General features: G+C 42.1%; 2 protein-coding genes and 1 long non-coding RNA gene across 3 annotated transcripts in view; 1 reads left to right on the plus strand and 2 right to left on the minus strand.

The window, feature by feature from the left end:
* LOC124268456 (ras-related protein Rab-8B-like) overlaps window positions 1-13,290 on the plus strand; it is a 27,401-nt gene extending 14,111 nt beyond the window's left edge. Inside the window, exons 2-3 of the mRNA XM_046703427.1 lie at window positions 8,456-8,564; window positions 12,665-13,290. Of these exons, the coding sequence (XP_046559383.1) occupies window positions 8,456-8,564; window positions 12,665-12,977 (422 nt within the window). The 3' untranslated portion in view covers window positions 12,978-13,290. The remainder of the gene's footprint in view (window positions 1-8,455; window positions 8,565-12,664) is intronic.
* LOC124268461 (putative cysteine protease YraA) overlaps window positions 1-24,343 on the minus strand; it is a 74,847-nt gene that overhangs the window by 44,902 nt on the left and 5,602 nt on the right. Inside the window, exon 3 of the mRNA XM_046703441.1 lies at window positions 20,984-21,080. Within this exon, the coding sequence (XP_046559397.1) occupies window positions 20,984-21,080 (97 nt within the window). The remainder of the gene's footprint in view (window positions 1-20,983; window positions 21,081-24,343) is intronic.
* Window positions 12,238-14,566, minus strand: LOC124268470. Its single transcript, XR_006896284.1, has 3 exons — window positions 14,457-14,566; window positions 13,294-13,295; window positions 12,238-12,248 (listed from the first exon to the last, which is right to left on the minus strand). It is a non-coding gene; the product is annotated as an uncharacterized LOC124268470 (long non-coding RNA).

Genomic DNA, 24,343 nt, shown 5'->3' on the forward strand with positions numbered 1-24,343 from the left:
TTATATTGATGGAATATTGTTAAAAGCGTCGTAAAATGCAACACACTCCACTGCGTGAAGAAAAAACCTCTCTGTCAAGCCGCAAATGTTGATAACGTCATTTCTATTTTAAGTGAGGTTTCACTGTTTACCAAGCATCCTAGAAACGTCGGTACAAGTAAGGGGACCTCAAAGGAGATTAGGTTGAAAATGTTTAGCAGCCATCAAGCTCAACGCCATCAACGCTTGACTGACGATTAGTCTCTAAATATATATAATGTTTACCTAAAGAAATTATTCCTTTTAAATTTGAAAAGAGACCCAATGGGGTGAGAGATTCAGAACCTGGGGAAATCTGGAATTGATTTGATTAGGGCTTTAGCTCTGCAGATTGCGGAAGGGAAAATAATGCGGTTCAGTGACTGTGAGGCAGACTACATCAACGTTGTCCATCAGAGGAAGAATTTTTCATGGCCGATGGGGTAGCCTAGTGGTTAAAGCGTTCACTCGTCACGCCGAAGATCCGGGATCGATTCCCACATGGGTACGATGTGTGAAGCTCATTTTTGGTGTCCCCCGTTGTTATATCGCTGGAATATTGCTAAAAGCGGCGTAAAAATATACTAACTCACTCGAATTCTTCATCCACTATTCGTATTAGAAAACGATTTCTGAATTGTTTTAGTGTTCGAATGTTCTAAGGTTAACAGTGGGGTGAATTTGGTGGCGTCCTCGTCTATGGATGAAGGGTGGGAAACGATGTACGTGTAACAATGCAGCGTCAATAAAAGACCTGACCACAGGCCATGGGTGTAAACAGAATGTCAGAGTCAACAATCTAATCTACTGATAAAGTGACATCTGAGGATAAGACGCCCTCTGTCACTCAGTCTACAGATAAAATGACATTGGCGTCTTATCGAGAGACAACCATAAACATTGGGTTCTTCATGACAATACACTCTTGAGTAAATGAATAGACCCAGTAGAACTTGTATTGGTTGTTTAATGCCACGATTTAGACGTTAAACGTTGACTTCAGAAATGTAAAATGAGTGAGTGAGTGAGTTCGGTTTTACGCCGCTTTTAGCAATATTCCAGCAATATCACGGCGGGGGACACAAGAAATGAGCTTCACACAATGAAATGTAAAATGAACGTCACTCTTTGAGAAATAGGCTTCACATTGTAACATCGAATTTACATACTATAATATGAAGCGCTTCAGTGGGTGAGTGAGTATGGTTTTACGCCGCTTTTGGCAATATTCCACCAATATCGCGGCGGGGGACACCAGAATTGGGCTTCACACGTTGTACCTATGTGGCGTTTTTGGCGTGACGAGCGAACGCTTTAACCACTAGGCTACCCCACCGCCCCATGAAGCCCTTAAGGACATCATATTTTGTAACAAGGGACTTCAAACCATTGTAAAATGGACTTCACGGTTGCAACATGGACTTTACACATTGTAACATTGACTGTACACGTAACACGGACTTCATACATATTGTGACACTGACTTGACGTAACACGGACTTCACACATTGTGACATTGACTGTACACGTAACACGGACTTCACACATATTGTGACACTGACTTGACGTTACACGGACTTCACACATTGTGACATTGACTTTACACGTAACACGGACTTCACACATTGACTTTACACGTAACACGGACTTCACACATTGTAACATTGACTTTACACGTAACATGGACTTCACACTTTGTGATATATAATCCACACCTTGTAACGTGGATCTCACGCACTGCAGTGTGTCATCACGCACTGTAACTTTAAACAATGTAACCAAATTAAGCTGTCATATTAAACTTGATATAGATGTTTAAATACAATTTCTCAAAGAAACAAACTGTTAGGGATTAGTGTATATTCGAATATGTAAACCTACTTCTATGTAACTTCTTTGTATATAGGACGGAGGTCTTACGTGCAATAAATATATTTGAATTGATTTGGTTTGTAACCAAGATGCAAATCGTACTGGATTTTCTGCACAAGGAGCTACGCATTATAGCTGTACCCCAAGTAATTAAGAGGATCACCACGTGGGTATACTGTGGGTTATCTCGTGCAGCTTCCGGATAGCCTTGCTAAAGGCTTACTGAATGCTAAGCTCCTGGGTGTATAGTAATGCAATCCTTTCAAAGAGGCAAGATAAGCGGACAGTACGCCAGTCAGCTATTTATTTATTTATTTATTTTTTAGAAATTTACATTTAAACTATTAATCTTTACCTTAGAGTCTTGTCTACTTCCTGGACTGACCAACGTGACACACGTGTCGTGACATCTGATTACTACAGAGTAGGGTATGATTGTAACATGAGAACATGAAGTCACAGTGTAAGCAAATTAAGGTTTTGATTGCAGTATTTTTAACATAAGTACTAACATATGGTAGTATCCCGCTAGGCTGTATTTCAATGTACGTGCATAGAATTTACATATGATTCATATTCTCTGCCGAAAGCACAGTCGATTGAAGGATTCTGCTTATAATTGTAGGATTCCAACTTTATAATTGTAGGATTTGGGCTATATAGTTGTAACATTCCGATTATAAAATTGTAGGATTCCGACTTTATAATTGTAGAAATTCGACTATATAATTGTAGAATTCCAACTACATAATTGAAGAATTCCGACTAAATTGTAGAATTTCGACTATATAATGTAGAATTCAGACTACATAATTGAAGAATTCCGACTGCATCATTACAGAATTCCGACTATATAATTGTAGAATTTCGACTATATAATTGTGGAATTCCGACTACATAATTGAAGAATTCCGACTACATCATTACAGAATTCCGACTATATAATAGTAGAATTCCGACTATATAATTGTAGAATTTCGACTATAAAATTGTAGAATTCCGACTAAATAAAATTGTAGAATTTCGACTATATAATTGTAGGATTTCGACAGTATTACTGTAGGACTAAAAATGAGCATGTGCTTATGATAAAGAACGATTCCATTCCAGCGTCAGTTACTACCTCATTTTGTCTTCATTACAAACAAGAGGGCAAGATGATACATACCCTAGCATCTGTGGTCTCTAATGTAACAGGACAATGAATGATGGAGTTGGACAACGAACACCCCTTTTGCCTGACGTAACGTCACACTGACTTGCATACTGTTTCAAGTACAGCTTTGTAACTCACCAGTTGTCATCAACACAAACCTTTCATCTCTACATCCTACATATAAGCAGCACCAGCTTACACTTTCATGAAGGGGCGATGGGATAGCCTAGTGGTTAAAGCGGTCGCTCGTCACTCCGAAGACCCGGGTACAATGTGTGAAGCCCATTTCTGGTGTCCCCCGCATTTCCATATGTTTTGCCGTTTTCAGTGATAATCGAGACAGGGTTTTCTCTATCGTTGATGTTTCTTAGTTTCAGTAAACATGCTGTCATATGAGACACAATTTGTGTTCTTTCGCTGTTTTAAGATATATCGTTCCCGTAAGGGTGAGTGAGTGAGTGTGGTTTTACGCCGCTTGTAGCAATATTCAGCAATGTCATGGCGGAGTTAGGACACCAGAAATGGGCTTCACACATTGTACCCATGTGGGGAATTGAACCCGGGTCTTCAGGGTGACGAGCGAACGCTTTAACCATCAGGCTACCCCACCGCCCCCGTTCCCGTATGGGAAGAGCAGAACAACTTGTTTGAGAACTACCGAAAAGATCAACAATTCAGTCATATGACGTCTACTATATGGTCAATTAAGCTTTGAAAATGTACAACTATGTATTTTTCCAGCATTTTCAAAACGGTCTTTGTCTTAGTAAAATATTCATCGTCATCATCATCATCATCAACACTGATACAATCCACATGACAGAATATCGTCCCAATCAAGCAATGTGAGCAAGACATGTCTATCATACATCCACCGACATAGTTATCGTATTACACATGTACCAGATAAGGTTTAGATATGTCAGCGGGGAGATAACGTTATTTACTACAGAATTAATTAATTAATACTGTTTGCAGAAAAAACGGCAACTTAGAGTTGCGCCCCTCAGATATATAATGCTGTTAGGTCAGCGATTTCAAATCCAATATTCGCCTCTTATTATGTTTCTAGGATTGCCAGCATTATACTCGTGTTCGTTGTTTTTACCAAAGTATAAACAGGAAAACAATGCATCACTTTGAACTTGACATTAAAGCCACATTAAGTAAGTGAGTGAGTTTAATTGTACGCCGCACTCAGCAATATTCCAGCTATATGGCAGCGGTCTGTAAATCCTCGAGTCTGGAACAGACAATCCAGTGATCAACAGCATGAGCATCGATCTGCGCAACTGGGAACCGATGACATGTCAGCGAGCCTGATCACCCGAGCCCGTTAGTCGCATCTTACGGGTGAGGTGAGGTAAAATTGGGTTTAACGTCGTGCTTGAGAATATTTCGCTCATATGACGACGTGCATGCGTGTGTATGTGTAGGTGCGGCTGCTTGTACTAGCCCAGACTTAAGCTGGTGTTATAGTGCTAGCCCACTGAGATACCATGCCGCAGTGAAGCATGAATACCCCACTCAGACACATTATACTGACTCCGAGCCGACCAGTCCTTGTTGTACCCATTAATGCCGAGCGCCAGGCAGGGACCAACAAGTACCATATTTTAACGTCTTTTGGTATGACGCGGTCGGGGATCTCACCCGCATCTTACGACAAGTATGGTTACTGAAGATCAATTCTAATCCGGTTCTTCATGGGTGACCCACATTAAGATCATACAGTGTTATATAATGGAATAATGTGGCGCGAAGCCCTGGTTTAAACATTAAAACCTGCTGGTATACAATGGATCATTCAAAATTTACAATGTTTCAGCATCTGATTACTGTCAGGCTGAAATATAATCTTTACCCTAAACAGTTTATGTTAAGTGTCCTGGTGGCACAGATATTATCTATTTCAGCTCTGAACACCTTTCACCGTGTCACACGTAATTGTATACATTATTATCACATGTCTGTTAAAGAAATCCTTGGCGAATTATCACTCATGTTCTCACGGTTTTAAAAATAGAATAAAAACAATGCAGAACAAAATGTAGAACGGCGACAATAATTTAGTTTAATTTGTCAACATCAGAGTCCTGAAGAGATAAATCTACTCCGACCGCTACCATCATCTCCCCTTCCGTCATGTTAGGTCACGGCTGTCATACAGACTGGTCCCAGTTTTAAACAAGGTTTCGGCCTCTATTTGAAATGAGATACACATCGATGGGGGCGGTGGGGTAGCCTAGTGGTTAAAGCGTTCGCCCGTCACGGCGATGACCCGGGTTCGATTCCCCACATGGGTACAATGTGTGAAGCCCATTTCTGGTGTCCTCCGCCGTGACATTGCTGGAATATTGCTACAAGCGGCGTAAAACCAAACTCACTCACTCACACATTGTTACGTGCCTGGTGAAATCTTATCGTATTGGCAAAAAATATCAATGTTCATTAATAGCAGTTTGGACCCCCACCCCCACCCCTTATATAAGTACACTTGTACCAGTAGCCTACAATTCTGACATAAAACATCCCGGATTTTGGATGTCGCTGTGAATCATGGCCACGAGACTGACGAGCAAATTTAACATGGAACGATTTATGAGTGAATAAATCTGCATGATATATCTTTTTTGCACATGTCAACGTGGCGGAAACATTTGAGCCAAGAGGCCGCGCGTCAAATTTTGCAGGTGCTAAAGCAAGATAACGCTTACTCTAACCTTACATACATTAGTTGTAAATACTTCTAACCAAGTGAATTGAAAAAATCCTTACTCCATTTAGAGTTAACATAACAATTATATAGTAGTGAGTGAGTAAGTTTAGTTTTACGCCACACTGAGCAATATTACAGCTATATGGCAGCGGTCTGTAAATAATTGAGTCTTGACCAGACAATCCAGTGATCAACAGCATGAGAATCGATCTGCGCAATTGGGAACCGATGACATGTGTCAACCAAATCAGCGAGCCTGACCACCCGATCCCGTTAGTCGCCTCTTACGACATGCATAGTCGCCTTTTGTAGCAAGCATGGGTTGGTGAAGACCTATTCTACCCCGGAACTTCACGGGTCAATTATATAAGTGGATACTCCATATTGCGAGCATTCATGGTACGCTCCTGACCGACGAGGTACCACCTAACTATGACTGTTACACAATCAACGCGCTTTGACCGAGAAGGCAACACTAAAGTACTCATGGAATTAGAAATAAAATGTTTTTGGCGTTTATTTGTTTATTACTTTATTGATTTAAACAGGTAGTTTTAACAAATATTAAAATAATTGTGTTTTTCCCAACTAGGCCTTTTAATCTGGTCCTGTAATCATCATCCAAAATACCATTTAACAGGTAAAAATAGCAAAAGTTTGTATATTATCACCAAATGAAGGAACATGCTATAACTGACTGACTGAGTTTAGTTTTACGCCGCTTTTAGCAATATTCCAGCAAAATCACGGCGGGCACACCAGAAATGGGCTTCACACATTGTACCCATGTGGGGAGTCGAACCCGGGTCTTCGGCGTGACGCGCCAACGCTTTATCCATTAGGCTACCCCACCGCCCCAAACATGTTATAACGTACGTCACAATCAACAATGGGTGGTAACAACTACCTGCAGCACTGTTTATACAGGACTGACTGAGTTTGGTTTTACGCCGCTTTTAGCATTATTCCAGCAAAATCACGGCGGGGGACACCAGAAATGGGCTTCACGCATTTTGCCCATGTGGGGATTCGAACCCGGGTCTTTGGCGTGACGAGCCAACGCTTTAACCACTAGGCTACCCCACCGCCCCTTGTTTATACAGGAAGATGCCTTTGCACGTACGTTGCCATAGCGATTGTGCAATTGACAATAACAGCTATGAATGAACTCGTAAACAACAGGAGTACAGGTGTGAAAAATGTACTGAGAGAATCCGTAAATCAATCATTTTGTATATCAAGTAGGATAAAAGAAATATAGGATGAATGGTATATGACGTTTTTCATAAAATATGTTATGTACACGAACCTATGGAGAGTACATCTTAGTTGCATGCTATAGCTTGCATCAGAAACCTACGTTTTAACTGATGAAATTTCAAGGGGTAAAAATGACACGATTTGCTTTACTGTAAACTCATCTATTTCTGATGATTTTACAAAAGGTGTTGAATATTTAGCAATCAAACTTTAGTTGTGTTCAAAACTACGAAATAAACGCCCCAAACCATTGTATTTCTACTTCCGTGAGTACTTTAGCGATGCCTATTACACCATCTAACCCACGAACCGAAACCTGAGTCTCATTAACCTGTTCAGACAATGACTACTTTTCAGCCGATCCGAATTTTCTCGTGTGCAAGTGAAAAACGACATCACAAACAACTATGGTTACACTGAATTCCAATTCCTTGTTTCATAAGAAAATGGTATTTACAAATGAATTTTAATTTTAAACTTTAATTACATCGTATTTCTATATTTTATGGCGAGGTGTAGGCAGCATGACCTTAACTAAGACGTCACCGACTGCCCCCGTTTGATGAGGTCGTAAAATGATTCACAATGCATCTGGCTCACTGGTTACACCTGTTATGCGTTTTTCGGTGTAGTTTTGTAACGCACAATGGGATTGATATAATATCAGGTTCGTACCAGACCGCCAAACTTTTCTAGCGGGAGAGCCTCGTTTTGGGATTTCCACGATTTCCAGGTTTCTGTTTCTCAAAGTTCGCTGTACGACAGAGCACGCTGCACGACGTGTTGCAAGGATTAGAAGGAGCGTAGTGTGCTAAGATGTATCAAATAATACTGATCCAGTAAATCCAGTTAAATGAATTGGTCCCAAAATTCTGGACTGGTTATTGTACCAAGTTGCGCAATAGGACGGGACCCAGTCAACAGGAAACGAGACTGTTGTGTAATCAATGTTTTGACTTGAGTCACAAAACACAATGGATGATAATAGGTGAACTCTTTCAGGGAAGGCAGGATTCCATTTACACCATCAATCCTCTCACCCCCTGAATAAGCATAACTGTCGCCATCAGGCCCGGTGACCGTAGTCAACCAAAAGAAAGAGCCTACACCTACCCTTGATGTTCCAATCGACTCTTTAGTTTGTTTGTTTGTTTGTTGTTTATCACCGCAGCAATATTCCAAATATTTGTCTGTAGATAATTGAGTCTGGACCAGAAATTCCAATGATCAACAGCATGAACATCGACCTACGTAATGGGATACGATTACATATGTCAACCAAGGCAGCCAGCCTGTCCACTCGATCCCGTTAGTCGCCCCTTACGACAAGCATGGGTTGCTGAAGACCAATTCTTCACTGGTAGTCGACTCCTAAGACAGTCAACTGGAATATAACGGTTAATAAGCTATGATGGTTATATCTGTTGCAGGACAAGAAAAATACCGCAGTCTCACAGCATCATACTACAGAGGAGCTAACGGATGTATAATCATGTTTGACGTTACCAACGAAGAAACCTTCGACCACGTTCACAGATGGTGAGTGAGGGGAAAACCCAGCTTATATAATAATAACAATAATAATATGGATTATTAGTTAAACTCCACACCAACTTGTCCTCAAAGACCTAAAAAGAGATGATAGATATACCATGTTTACAATTCATTGCTATTGAACATGGAGGTGTTAAGACCTGAAGCTTCTTGAACTGAGTTAGACTTGGAGTTGATTTCAGGTCAATTGGCAGAGCGCTCCATTCAACGGCAGCATTATATGCGAAGGATCTTCCACCAAATGTCTTGAGCTTGATGTTGGGACCTTAAGTAGCATTTGATCGCTGGAACGGAGAGTTCTTGTAGGGACATAGACTTCGAGTAAATTACACGGATAACCTGGAGCTGTATCATTGATACACTGATATGTGAGGGTGAGGATTTTATGATGTATCCGTTCTTTGACTGGCAGCCAGTGAAGATACCTGTGGACTGCAGTGATGTAATGGGACGTTTTTGACAGTGTGACAATTCTAGCCGCTGAGTTCTGAATTTTTGGAGCCTTCTGCTTTGCTGCGCTGGAGCCCCTAAAAGCAGACTATTACAATAGTCAGTCCTGGCGAGGATCATTGAACGTGCAAGTGCTGCAGCTGTTTGTTCTGTGAGAAGAAAGTGTGTGCTACCTATGTTTCGGAGCTGAAAATAGCATCTTTTGACGTCATCGACGTGCTTGTCCATGTTGAGTGATGAGTCCAGCTTCACACCCAATTAAGTTTTTAGCATATGTCGAAAAGTGGATTTCATCACTCTCGACTGTGATATGAGTTGCTTTGATCTTTTCCAGCCTTTTGTCAGGTCCTATGAGCAAAGCCGCTGTATAAACTTTAGCATGTTAGCGTTCATTCAGGCGCAAACTTTGGATGTACAGTCTTCCATCGCACCTAGTCCTGCCCTCTATGACTGGTCATCAAGAGCAAAAGTATTGTACAATTGCGTGTCATCAGGTTAAAAATGATCATTGATGGCATAGTTACTAATGACTTGAGAGACAGGCTTGCTGTAAAGCGTAAATAGTACTGGGTCCAGTACCGAACCTTGGGGTACACCACAAGTCAAAAGAGTGTCAGATGATGTAGCATTATTGCTAACTCTCAGGTACGAGCAAAACCAGTCCGAAACAACGTCGTCTTAACCTTATAGAGTATGAAGTCGGTCTATTAGCAAGGTGTGGTCAACAGCATGTCATGCTATATCTATGCATAGGGAGTGTGTTTGGTCAACGCCGCTTTTAGCGGCCTTCCAGTCATATATGTCAGCTTCACGTGGTAGGACAGTCACGATATGGCTGCAATATTGCCGATTTGACTCTAAATCTTAACTCACTCACTCACGCAAGTGGTAGGAAAGCTCGACGAGGTGCAGTTAACTGACGTTGAACAGTTTGGTTAAACCCAAAGAACACGGTTGTGCTGACAGACAAATGAACAAATGAGGCAAAATGGTACTTGAACCCACGATCAAAGGTTCCTGATGCGCCCAAGGGATGTAACACTGCAAAGCAAATTTTAGGAGCCTTACACTTTGGCAGTATCCACAAGGAAGCATCGCCATTGTTTTAACGTCACTGAGAACAATCTTCCCGTTATATCACAACAAGCTGATGCAATCAATCAAAACTGGGCTAGACGAACCGGTGATTACCATTGTGAGCATTGCTCCATGCTGACACGCCATTAACTTGACTCTCAAGAACAAGAAAAGGTTACTTCGGATCAAACGACGTTACAAAATATATGAAGATGAATCTGATAAACGGTTCACGTCCTTGAACGTTGAAATCCCGGGTCAAAGATTGCTACTAAAGTAAGGCCAGAAATGCTTGGAAAATGCTTTTTGACAATTATTTGATAATGGTTGATATTTCAGATTCAAAACTCATATATAATCATTTATACCACCTCGTCCTAATATGGCACATGAGTAATCAGGATGTACCATTCCCTGATCATAATTATTACTCGTAAAATATCGAAAAACTTAGAAAATCCATGGTAGAAACACTTCAAAGAAACAAACTATACTGTGACCCTCCTGGCAGGCAGACAGGATGACAGCGTTACGTAACGCACGGGCAGTACATGTCAGGGACCGTCTCAAAATATCAAGTGTCAGTATCACTGCTGGTCGAGGAATCTAGCGGAATTACAACAGGTGCAACTCGGCTGACGTTAACGCCGTCCCGCAGACGGTATTCGTCCTCGATTTTGAGAACACAGTCTTCACACTTTTGCCTCACTTCTAGGGTAATTCTCGCAAAAGAAGCATACACAAGCTCTTTAACGTCTGAAAGCGTGAATGTGGTATTATTGCGAGCAATAAAATTCTTACAGTTACCCCAGATCAGCTCGATGGGATTGAGCTCACAGTGCCGTACTCTTGTACGCAGAACTATGTGGCCTTGTTTTGCAGCTAGTTCGTCAGTGATGTACTGGATTGGCTTTTTGTGCAGCCAGATTTTTTCCACGAGCTGGGGCTTTGTTTCTGATTGCCTGTAAGGCACGTTACAGGAAGTGAGAAAATCCTGCAACTGAGCCTTGAGATTGCTCATGGTGGGTGTGATGGTACCAGGGACACGCAGGTTATGTAACTGGAGTTATCCAAATGGTAACGCTTGGTTCGTCCAGCTGCCGTAAAAGCTGATGTTCGAATCAATCCAAAAATACCTGCCCATTCATTTCGCTATGGTAATCACCATCAGATTTCTTGGCCTCAAAAACAAAGTCATAACCCCCAATCAGTCCCTTAAGCTTCCTACGGGTACCAGCATGCAAGATGATCAGGCGTCTACCTTTGCCTGATGGTAACACTGGTGCCTTAGAACAATCTGAAGGAAGTCACATCCGATCGGTTGAGTGATTTTTATTACACCAGGTTTCATCAAGGTATATGATTTGAAACCCCAAATTGAGGTATTCTTCAACTGTTCTGAGATAAGCTGATCGCATGGACAGGATTTTGGACTTTTCTCTAAACACAGCTCTGTCATCTCTCCTTTTGGTGTACCTGAACCCCATTTCTACCAGAGCTACAATAAGTGTTGTTTTCGAGACATTTATTGCATCTTTGATCTCATCTTGTATTTCAGCACACGTCGGTGGGATTTTGCTTTCATAGTTTATAAACTGCACGGCGTATGACACCCTTATCAAAGCTATCCAGTTTGTGTTTCCTACCTGGTTTTGATTTTGACACGACCCCTGAGGTAACTGATTTGTTTACAACTTTGTAAACCTGACTACATGTCAAATTAAGGGCTTTACACATTCTATAGTAAACCCTTTCATAGCTGACGAGAGGTTTCCCCCCTTTGTTTCTCTAGTGTGAAATACTGGTATAAACTTGAAATTAATTGTTCTGCAGAGATATCAAGTCGCATGTTGCCAGTTCAATGCTCATACACGAAGTGAAACTTCCATGGGTGAACAAGATTATCTATGCGATTTGAATTAAGACTTTTTTACGTAATTATTTTGAATATAACTACTACAAGAGTTCCATCTGTAGTCTGTATTTCAAAACTACAGTTTGTCAAAATTTCCTCCTGTGAAGTCACCCCTGAAGTGCATTTATTCATCTGAGCTTTAATATCCAACTAGGTAGAGTCGTACATGTATCATAAACATGTATGTGCTTATATCTTCTGTCAAATTCCAATCATATCTGGCCTTACTTTAGCTACGTTTACTTGTACAGTCTGGTTGTATCTATTAACCAGAAACCATACTGTTCTTTTGGCAAATAAATTTCGATGTTACTAGTTATTATTAATATGTCTGATGAACTTGATATAAATAACGGTATTTCCGATTTGAATTCAAATTATAATTAAATGTAAGATTTAAAGTAAGTGAGTTTAGTTTTAGCAACTTTTAACAATATTCCAGCAATATCACGGCGGTGGACACCAGACATGGGCTTCATACAATGTACCCATGTAGGGAATTGAACCCGAGTCTTTGGCGTGACGAGCGAACGCTTTAACTATTAGGTTACCCCACCGCCGGTTAAGTGAAAAAGACTGGGACACGTTACAATAGTTATATTTAATCCCAAAACAATCACATCGCCTTTTTCATATTTTCCAGGTTTGAAGACATGAGGGAATATGCTTCGCACAAGGAAATCGCTGTTGTACTTGTGGGCACGAAGTGTCACGAACATGACCGAGAAGTGACGATAGACAGAGCCAGCAGTTTCGCGGAGGAACACAATATTCCCTATATAGAAGTCAGCGCTGAGAGAGACATCAACAGCGTGAATAGTGTATTTGAAACGCTGGTGGAAAAAGTACTAGAAAACATTTCCCGAAACTCCACAATGTCCCAGTCTTCTGATCAATCTGAAGTCAGTAAGTTGTCGCGAAACCAGAAGAAGAAAAAGTCCTGGTGCTCTTGTTGAAGGCGTTCTTAATTGATAGCTCCGTGAAGACGCAATTGATAACTTGAAGAATGGACGCCTGACAAAATCCATTAACGGCTTTATCAGTTATTGATGAACTTACCAAGCTAAGGGGAGTCCTTTACGCCTTGTCCACTGTTGTAGGTGCAGTTGTAGCTGTAGCTATAGCTGTTAATATTATCAGGACACGTTTTCTCATGCCGCAGTGTTGGAAACAATACGCAGTGACATGGGGAACCGGGCAATATTGTCCAAATGGCATTGAATACGGGGAAATGCGGTTCACATGGAAATGAGGGTGTGTATAGGAAAATACGGCTTATATGGGGGAAATGATGGTGTATATATAATACATAGGGGAGAGGGATGATGTAGTATAATGGGAAATGGGGGGAATAAATGACGTATGCGGGGAAATACTGTCCATATGGGAGGAGGGGGTCAGGGGTGGTGGGCTGGTGATGCAGTATAATGGGAAATGGGGGGAATAGATGACGTATAAGGGGAAATGCTGTCCATATGGGAGGAGGGGGTCGGGGTGGGAATAGATGACGTATAAGGGGAAATACTGTCCATATGGGAGGAGGGGTCGGGGGTGATGGAGTATAATGGTAAATGGGGGAATATAAGATGACGTATAAGGGGAAATACTGTCCATATGGGGGTCGGGTGTGTGTGTGATGGCTTATATGATGGAAATGATGGTGGATATACGTATATATATATATATGTATATGTGATACATAGGGGAGGGAGATGATGGAGTGTAATGGGAATGGGTGAATAGATGACGTATAAGGGGAAATACGGTTCATATGGGAGAGGGGAAGGGGTGGGTGATGGAGTATAATGGGAAATACATTTCATACTGGGGAAAATATTTTTTTATATTGGGAAATGTGGCTCATATGGCCCATTAGCAGGACCTTTAGACATGGCTAGATGTTTTTATATCCAGTACAGTACTGAACCGACAGCTATGATGTGTTCAGTCTTGTCCAAGTCACACGTGATATTTATTGTGTACATGTAACGTACAGTTGATAAAAAAAATAATTGAAAAGAAAATATCCATTGATGCCCATTGAAACAATTTACTTTAAAAACAATATCCTTTTTTCACAAGGTAGGATTTCGTCTATACATGTATCTAAGACCTACTGATCTGAATGAACTATACAGGCGAATCTATGACATATTTCAAGCGTGAACAGAAAATAAGCATGTACTTTATAACTTCTGGGATCATGGGTGATACGTTCGTCAAAGGAGACGTAATCTGCTTTGTAAGCTGCGTCCCCTTGGCCAATGTGATGGCGGGTTCGAATCCCAATTGCCCCAATTTGTTCTGTACGTTTGTCAATACCATACATGTCCTCGTCGGTTACACTTAAGGTATGAGACCTGTATCACATTAAGCTGACACGCCGTAACTGGACTACTGTTTGTAGTGGCGTGGGACACGTTAACATCCGGAACACTGGTCTTCAGCCACCATTGCTGTCATAAGACAACCCGTGAAGAATTGTTCTTCAGTAACCCATGCTTGTCGTAAGAGGCGACGAACGGGATCAGGTGGTCAGGCTAGCTGACTTGGTTGACACATGTCATCGTATCCAAGTGGCGTAGATCGATGTTCATGATGTTGATCACTGGATTGTCTGGTCCAGTGTCCATTACTACAGACCACCGCCATATAGCTGGAATATTGCTGAGGGCGGCGTTAAACAACAAAATCGTTTTTAATATAAACAAACAAAACACAAATCAAAGAGACGTTAATTCCAGCTCGCTCATTCACTCACTCAGTTCTGTTCACGATGAAGCAAATCTATCTTCCTAACTGGAACATATGAACTAAAGCTGGAATATAGGGATTGGGACTATAGTACAAGAGTCAGCTGAATTATTTTCCAGCTGACATACATATTTTACTGATATGGCTGTGACTGCGGGTAACTGTACGGTGTTAAGGTATGCGCGTATTACTTATATAATGTAATTTTGCTTATTTCATCTTAAAATCATGGAACAGTGTACATATCATTTTCTGTCTTCTCATCAAATCACAAAATGTATGTATGGGTACATGTATGATAATGGGCCCATTTAAATTATGAGAAATAAAATTTGTTCTTTTAACCTTGCTATACCAATTGTCTGGGCCCGAGATCCCGTTAGGAACTTACTTTTGTCAAAGAGTAGAACACAGCGTAATAAAATCTTAGTATTTCTTATATATGTTTTGTTTTATGTAGAGAACGTAGTATAGGTGAGGTGAGGTGAAATTGGGTTTAACGTCGTGCTTGAGAATATTTCGCTCATATGACGACGTGAATGCATGTGTATGTGCGGCTGCTTGTACTAGCCCAGACTGAAGGTGGTTTTATAGTGCTAGCCCACTGAGATATCATGCCGCAGTGAAGCATGAATACCCCACTCAGACACATTATACTGACTCCGAGCCGACCAGTCCTTGTTGTACCCATTAATGCCGAGCGCGAGGCAGGGACCAACAAATACCATATTTTAACGTCTTTTTGGTATGACGCGGTCGGGGATCGAACCCGCGACCTTCCGCTCTCCGGGCGGACGCTCTAACCACAACACCACGGAGGCGGTGAGAAGAACGAAGTATAAGCTGAATTGATCTGTCAACATCAATAACGATTTCTAAATGTTTACTAATTTCCTAAACTGGGTAGTAGGAGTTGTTTAGTAAGTGTCATTAGTATCTGGATAGACGCTTGTTAATAACACGAGTGACTGTGATAGGAGCCTGCCACAGGGGTTCGAATCACTGTTTGGACAATCAATTTTAAAAATAAAAAATCTATATTTTTACAACCGTATATTGTTTTTACATGTTATGAGTAACTTATGCTTCAAATTTGAACGAAATCGGTGAAGAAATGGATTTTTTAGAAAATTCTCCCGCTACACTCATTACATAAATTACACAAGGGATGACACTCGCGATGCTAAACGCCTGATCGAAAACCGGACAGCGATTTCGTTCAAATTTGAAGCATAAGTTACTCATAACATGTAAAAATAATACACGGTTGCAAAAATATAGATTTTTTATTTTTAAAATTTATTGTCCAAACAGTGATTCGAACCCCTGTGGAGCCTGCCATCCCAAAGTGGCACTTTAGTAATATGAAGCCTTCACCCACAACTACTGATGCAATGAAAATGCATCACAATGCATTGCAGACCATTGTGAGGTCATCGTTACCATGCCGTCACAACCAGAGGTGATCATTACCAGGACGCGTTGCAAGCAACACATTGCCTAGATTAAACAAATTAATGGCTTATCCGGGGCTGCATCAGCTCGAAAATCTAGCCAAGCAGAGACCATATACCCTGATCATATGGAATCCGTGACCCAGGTAGGTTGGTATTGAGGTTATATAACGTGATAATTATGCTTCACACATTGCGCCCAAGTTGGGAATCGAACCCGGGTTTTCGGGATGACGAGCGAACGCTTTAACCACTAGGCTACCCCACCGCCCCTAAGGCTAGGAGAAGATTTTTAAAATGATCTTTCACAGATATGGTTTTAAGCTCTGACATGAATGTCATTCAAACCCCAGCATTAAATGCACGAAAATGATGTCCCTATACACATTCGTCATTGGGAAACATTGGAAAGCGGCGGTCCGAACGCCTCAGGTGAAGCAGGTCGTTTACCACGTTTCAGGTTGGTAAAGAAAAGACCGTCACATCGATCCAAACTAACGGATACCGTAACCTGTAACAATAAGTTAAGAGGTACTTCTGTTGAGAGAATTTAGACGCTTCTCATCAGTACGCTGACCGTGCTCCTAGGAATGAAGGAGTGCAATTCATGTTTTTCATTATAATACATCAGTGTTTATTTTTGTTGTTTGTTTTTTTGTTTTTACTTTTTTTTTTGTTCTTTAACGCCGCACACTATCATATTCCAGCTATATGACTGCGGTCTATAAATAATTGTCTGGACCAGGCAATCCAGTGATCAACAGCATGAGTATCGAGCTACGCAGTTGTTATACAATGACATGTGTAAGCTAAGTCACCGAGCCTGACAGCGTTTGTCGTCTCTTACGACAAGCATGAGTTGCTGAAGACCAATTATAATCCGGATCATCACGGGTTAAATTACATCAGTGATTGACTTTGGTTTAACGGCGCTTTGAACCCTATTTTCGTTACATTACTGATTAGTTTGATAAATGATGAAAAGTCAAAACTGGATCTTAATGATATGATATCAAGCCTTAGGGTTAATCGTACAGCTGAATTCATCTGTACCCAATCCATTGGACTACAGATCTACTTCTCCTTTGTAACGCATGCAATGGAATGTGCCGCCGAGTCTGAGGATTATACTGACTGACTGACTGACTGAGTTTGGTTTTACGCCGCTTTTAGCAATATTCCAGCAACATCACGGCGGGGAACACCAGAAATGGGCTTCACACATTGTACCCATGTGGGGATTCGAACCCGGGTCTTCGGCGTGACGAGCCAACGCTTTAACCATTAGGCTACCCCACCGCCCCCTGAGGATTATACAGATCACGATACGTTCCTGTGCTTGTGCCTTGAGACTCACCGTATGGGTTTGCAAGTACAACTGGTTATAGAAAATGGTAACCTCTGAAACATTTAGACGAAAATCAGCAAAATTAGGGACCGTTCATAATTTATGGTTAGGGGTGGGGTAGGGGTGGGTGGGGGTGATGATGAATTTAATGGGTGGGTGGGGTGATGATGAATTTAATGGGTGGAGTAACCCATTTTGTTCTGGGGAGCTAGAGGGGGAGATCAGCAATTTTGTACACACGTACTGGGGGGGGGGGGGAGAGCAATTTTGTACATAAAAATATGTTTCAAATTATGCTTAGATATGTTCCTTCTCCCCTTGTCTTTTCATATATAGTACAGAGTTTATGTGCCACGCAGTTCGCAAAGGTGGCGGGGACCTTAAACAGTAGACTGATTTGATATTTCGACAGATGACATTTGGAACGAATATCATTCAACGTGGCGGCATTCCGGGTTAAATCGGACTGATCGTTATCGTAAGAGGTGGCACAATTGACTGGGTGGTCAAGATCAATACATAGCAGAACCCGGACAGACAATGTATGGGCAATACAAATAGTGAAAAGTATCATTATATTACATATCTGATCTGATTAAAGCCTACACACCAGCAAGAACTCTACGTTCCCAAACCAAAACCCTGCTCCATGTTCCCATGGTAAAAACATTCCGCTATGGTGAGAGAACATTTGCATATTTAACCACTAAAGCCTGGAACTCTCTACCCCAGTACCTGAAAGACTGTGAATCATTGTCAGCCTTTAAGACCCAACTCAAAACCTTCCTGTTCAGACTTGCTTTGTCCGCGTAGCTTCTCTCATCTGCTCTCGACAAGCGCGCTTTGAGCATGTATTGTGCATGGATTCAGCGTGTTACAAGTAGACTATTATTATGTAATTAGTTACCAGACGAAATCAAACTCTTTCTCAATGTCAGTGAATGACTTAGAAACAAGACTAATTAACATGGACAGATTCACCTTCTAATGATAAAAGTCTGATAAGCATGAACAAGGGATCAGGTAGACTACGACCCATACAGTGCTTACGTTGTCACTTGTTAAATTATATTTAGCACCACTCGCAACCCTCTATAATCAACATTCGTCAAAAAGACAAGTAGACGAAATAACGTCTGCGCATGCGCAGCATTGTAAGAAGTAGCACATGTGCTGGCATGTGACTTGTAGCTGAATGTACTTGAGACGGGGGCATAAATCATATTTCTGACGTTTATGAGTAAATGTTGTATATGTCACTTGAGATAAACTAAAATAAAACATGACTACATGTACAATTCTGAGTGAGTCGTATATATCATCCTGGGACAGTTTGACATCATATCCTGCCATATGGTGAATATTGCTTGGTTTGGTTTGTTTGTTGTTTAATGCTGCTTTCATCAATATTCCAGCTTTTGGGCAGCTGTCTGTAAATATTCCAGTCTGGTCCAAGCACCCCAGGGATCAACAGCATGAGCATCAATGTACGCAAATGGGATACGGTGATGAGTCAACCATGTCAGCGAGCCTGACCACCCTGGTGAATATTGACACATTAGGCACGAATATGTAGCCAGCAAGCTCAGGTTTATTCCCATAACAGAAAGCGGAAGCACACATTTCATATCCGACGTTGGGACACGATGACGAAGACACAATTGAATTGGGCTAAAAAGATCGATAATCGGAAATATCTCCGACTGAAAGAATAATTAATAGTCATCGGCATGACAATTGTGTCGTATGTAATATTTTGCATGAACTATTGTTATGAAATAAAGTTTTACAATACAAAGTTACGTCCTTATGGTATGCTACTAAATTCTTATCAGGGCCCTGTTTTTGCTAGTAGGTGAGGTGAGGTGAAATTGGGTTTTACGTCGTGCTTGAGAATATTTCGTTGATATGACGACGTGCAAGCGTGTGTATGTGTAGGCGCGGCTGCTTGTACTAGCCCAGACTGAAGCTGGTTTTATAGTGCTAGCCCACTGAGATACCATGCCGCAGTGAAGCATGACTATCCCACTCAGACACATTATACTGACTCCGAGCCGAACAGTCCTTGTACCCATTAATGCCGAGTGCCAGCCAGGGACCAACAAGGACCATATGTTAACGTCTTTTGGTATGACGCGGTCAGGGATCGAACCCGCGACCTTCCGCTCTCCGGGCGGATGCTCAAACCACTACACCACGGAGGCGGTCCTGTTTTGATAGTAACCCATACAAAAATGTGGTACCACTCACAGCCATGTGAAACATGTTGATCTGTTGAATATTTTTTTACATTTACGCTTGGGTACTCCTCAGATATGTATCGATAAATGGTCGATATGTAGTTAACGATTATCTATCTCTTTGACTTATAACGATAAATACCCCATCAACAATTTTAATGGTAAATACAGTCATCCCTCTCCATAACGCGGGTCTTGGGGTCCATGGATGACCCCCGCGATATTAGCCACCGGCGTTATAGTAACTTATACATAACACAGAATAAAGGCTAAGTAAAATCGTATTTTCCATGGACATAACAGAACCGCTTTTTCGTGTATTGTGCCCAATCAAAACGACACATCGTTGGAGGTAAAAAAAAACAAACTTTGTGAATGAAAATAGATATATGTACATGAAACATGCAATCAAACATCACTAGACATGATAATTCAATTGTTGTTCATGTTATGCTACGTGTTAATCAACTGCATTCACATCTCATGGGGAGGATACCTTCACCTTTCATGAATTTTATCATTTTGTGCATGTACAATTAACCCCACAATGCAAGACAAGGTTTCTGCTGGCAACAGACAACTCCACACTTTATTATAACATGTGCAACCAAGGGACTCCCTGTACTGACTTGGACCCATGACTTGCTTCCTAAAGATACAATCATCACAGGCGTATTAACAGCACACAAAAATTACAATCCCCAAGTAATTTTTGTCTCTACTGCAAGAACGGCATGGAAAAAACATCTTAAAGATTGTATGTAAGTGTATTTTATAAGTGTTTTATTTCAAAATCAGATAAGACCCAGCTGTATCAAAGAAGCCTGTGAAAGATCGAGTCTGGAGAAAGAGCAATTAACAAGGGAACAATGATACCAATCAGCCAGGTCACAGTCATCGGACAATCATCATTCAAATATTCTCCTGCCGAGCTTTAGGTAATTATAAGTGAGTGAGTGAGTTTAGTTTTACCCCACTTTTAGCAATATTCCAGCAATATCACGGTGGGGGACACCAGAAATGGGCTTCACACATTGTACCCATGTGGGGAATCGAACCATGGTCTTCGGCGTGATGAGGGAACGCATCAACCACTAGGCTACCCCTGTAGGATGACAGGGAACCTCCACAGGGAGAAAACAGAAAGCTGTTGGAAACGTCCTTACCTGCAGTATACATGTCTCGTACCAGGTCTACCATACGCTTGTCCCGCCGGAGGTAATCAGGGCAGAACCCACCTGGTATGATCAGGGCAGCAAGGTCCTGTTAACATGGGATTGTGTGAGTTGTGTTTAACTGAGAGAGTGAGGGTGGTTTTACGTCGCTTTTAGCAATATTCTAGCAATATCAGGGTGAGGGGACACCAGAAAAGGGCTTGACATATTGTACATATGTAGGGAATTGAACCCGAGTCTTCGTCGTGCCGCAAATGCTTTAACCGCTAGGCTACCCATGCGGTCCTCACTGCTCCTGCCAATAATCGAGACAAGACAAATCCATTTATTGAAATTATGAGCAATGACCGATTTTGTTGTAATATAACCAAGTTATCTAGCCTGACCACCAACCATTTCGCTGCCTCTTCAGACACAGGTTGCTGGGGACCTATTCTAAACCAGAACCCCACCGTGTGGACAGTGAAGGACTGACAGAGTTTACATCATGATACGCATCCATCATACCTGGACACCTTTGTATATGCTTTGGGGGTAGGACATATGTTGGGTATGGCTACAGACACTGGGGATTAGGGATATACATTAGGGATGGAGACAGACATTGGGTGTGCAGAAAAAAACATTCTTGGGATGGGAACAGACATTGTGGATGGGGACAGACATTGGTAATGGAGACAGACATTGTGGATGGAGATAGACATTGGGGATGGGGACAGAACATTGGGGATGGGGATGGGGACAGACATTGGGGATGGAGACAGACATTGGGGATGGAGACATACATTGTGGATGGAGATAGACATTTGGGGATGGAGACAGACATTGGGGATGGGGACAGACATTGGGGATGGAGACAGACATTGGGGATGGAGACAGACATTGGGGATGGAGACAGACATTGGGGATAGAGACAGACATTGTTGGGGATGGAGACAGACATTGGGGATAGAGACAGACATTGTTGGGGATAGAGACAGACATTGTTGGGGATAGAGACAGACATTGTTGGGGATGGAGACAGACATTGTTGAGGAATGGGAGACAGACATTGGGATAGGGACAGACATTGTTGGGGATAGAGACAGACATTGGGAGTAGGGACAGACATTGGGGATGGGAGACAGACATTGGGGGATAGGGACAGACATTGTTGGGGATGGAGACAGACATTGGGAGTAGGGACAGACATTGGGGATGGAGACAGACATTGGGGATAGAGACAGACATTGTTGGGGATGGGAGACAGACATTGTTGGGAATGGAGACAGACATTGTTAGGAGTGAGGGACAGACATTGTTGGGGATAGAGACAGACATTGGGAGGGATGGGGACAGACATTAGGGATGGGAGACAGACATTGTTGTGGGGACAGACATTGTTGGGAATGGAGACAGACATTGGGAGGATGGGACAGACATTGTTAGGGATGGGGAGACAGACATTGGGGATAGAGACAGACATTGTTGGGGATGGAGACAGACATTGTTGGGGATGGAGACAGACATTGTTAGGGATGGGACAGACATTGTTGGGGATAGAGACAGACATTGGGGATGGGGACAGACATTGGGGATGGAGACAGACATTGGAATTAAGGGACAGACATTGTTGGGAACAGAGACAGACATTTGGGGATGGAGACAGACATTGGGGATGGAGACAGACATTGGGGATAGAGACAGACATTGTTGGGGATGGGGACAGACATTGGGGATGGAAACAGACATTGTTGGGGATAGAGACAAACATTGGGATAGAGACAGACATTGTTGGGGATGGAGACAGACATTGTTGGGATGAGGAGACACAGACATTGTTGTGGATGGAGACAGACATTGTTGGGGATGGGGAGACAGACATTGTTGGGGATGGGGAGACAGACATTGTTAGGGATGGAGACAGACATTGTTGGGGATGGGAGACAGACATTGTTGGGATGGAGACACAGACATTGTTGGGGATGGAGACAGACATTGTTAGGGGATGAAGACACAGACATTGTTAGGGATGAGAGACACAGACATTGTTGGGGATGGAGACAGACATTGTTAGGGATGAGAACACAGACATTGTTGGGGATGAAGACACAGACATTGTTAGGGATGGAGAGACAGACATTGTTGGGGATGGAGACAGACATTGTTGGGGATGAAGACACAGACATTGTTGGGGATGAGACACAGACATTGTTGAGGATGATGAGACACAGACATTGTTAGGGATGGAGAGACAGACATTGTTGGGGATGAGAGACACAGACATTGTTGGGGATGAAAGACACAGACATTGTTGGGGATGGAGAGACAGACATTGTTAGTGATGGAGACAGACATTGTTAGGGATGAAGACACAGACATTGTTGGGGATGGAGACACAGACATTGTTGGGGATGGAGACAGACATTGTTGGGGATGAAGAGACAGACATTGTTAGGGATGGACACAGACATTGTTTGGAGGGATGGAGACAGACATTGTTAGGGATGAGAGACACAGACATTGTTGGGGATGGAGACACAGACATTGTTGGGGATGGAGACAGACATTGTTAGGGATGAAAGACACAGACATTGTTGGGGATGAAGAACACAGACATTGTTGGGGATGGAGAGACAGACATTGTTGGGGATGGAGACAGGCATTGTTGGTGATGAGAGACAGACATTGTTAGGGATGGACACAGACATTGTTAGGGGATGGGAACACAGACATTGTTGGGGATAGGACACACACATTGTTAGGGATGAAGACACAGACATTGTTGGGGATGAAGACACAGACATTGTTAGGGATGGAGACAGACATTGTTGGGATGGAGACAGGCATTGTTTAGGATGGGAGACAGACATTGTTGGGGATGGAGACACACATTGTTAGGGATGAAGACAGACATTGTTGGGATGAAGAGACAGACATTGTTGGGGATGGAGACACAGACATTGTTGAGATGATGGAGACAGACATTGTTTGGGATAAGAGACAGACATTGTTAGGGATAGGAGACAGACATTGTTGGTGATGAGGAGACAGACATTGTTAGGGATGGAGAGACACACACATTGTTGGGGATGAAGACAGACATTGTTGGTGATGAAGAGACAGACATTGTTAGGGATAAAGACACACACATTGTTAGGGATGGAGAACAGACATTGTTAGGGATGGAGACAGACATTGTTGAGGGATGGGAGACAGACATTGTTAGGGATGAAGAGACAGACATTGTTGGGGATGGGAGAGACAGACATTGTTGGGGATGGGACACACACATTGTTGGGGATGGAGACAGACATTGTTGAGGGATGAAGAGACAGACATTGTTGGGGATGGAGACAGACATTGTTGAGG

Source organism: Haliotis rubra, unplaced genomic scaffold (assembly GCF_003918875.1).
Source record: "Haliotis rubra isolate DU_JTF1 unplaced genomic scaffold, ASM391887v1 Scf101, whole genome shotgun sequence".
Lineage (NCBI taxonomy): Eukaryota > Metazoa > Mollusca > Gastropoda > Lepetellida > Haliotidae > Haliotis > Haliotis rubra.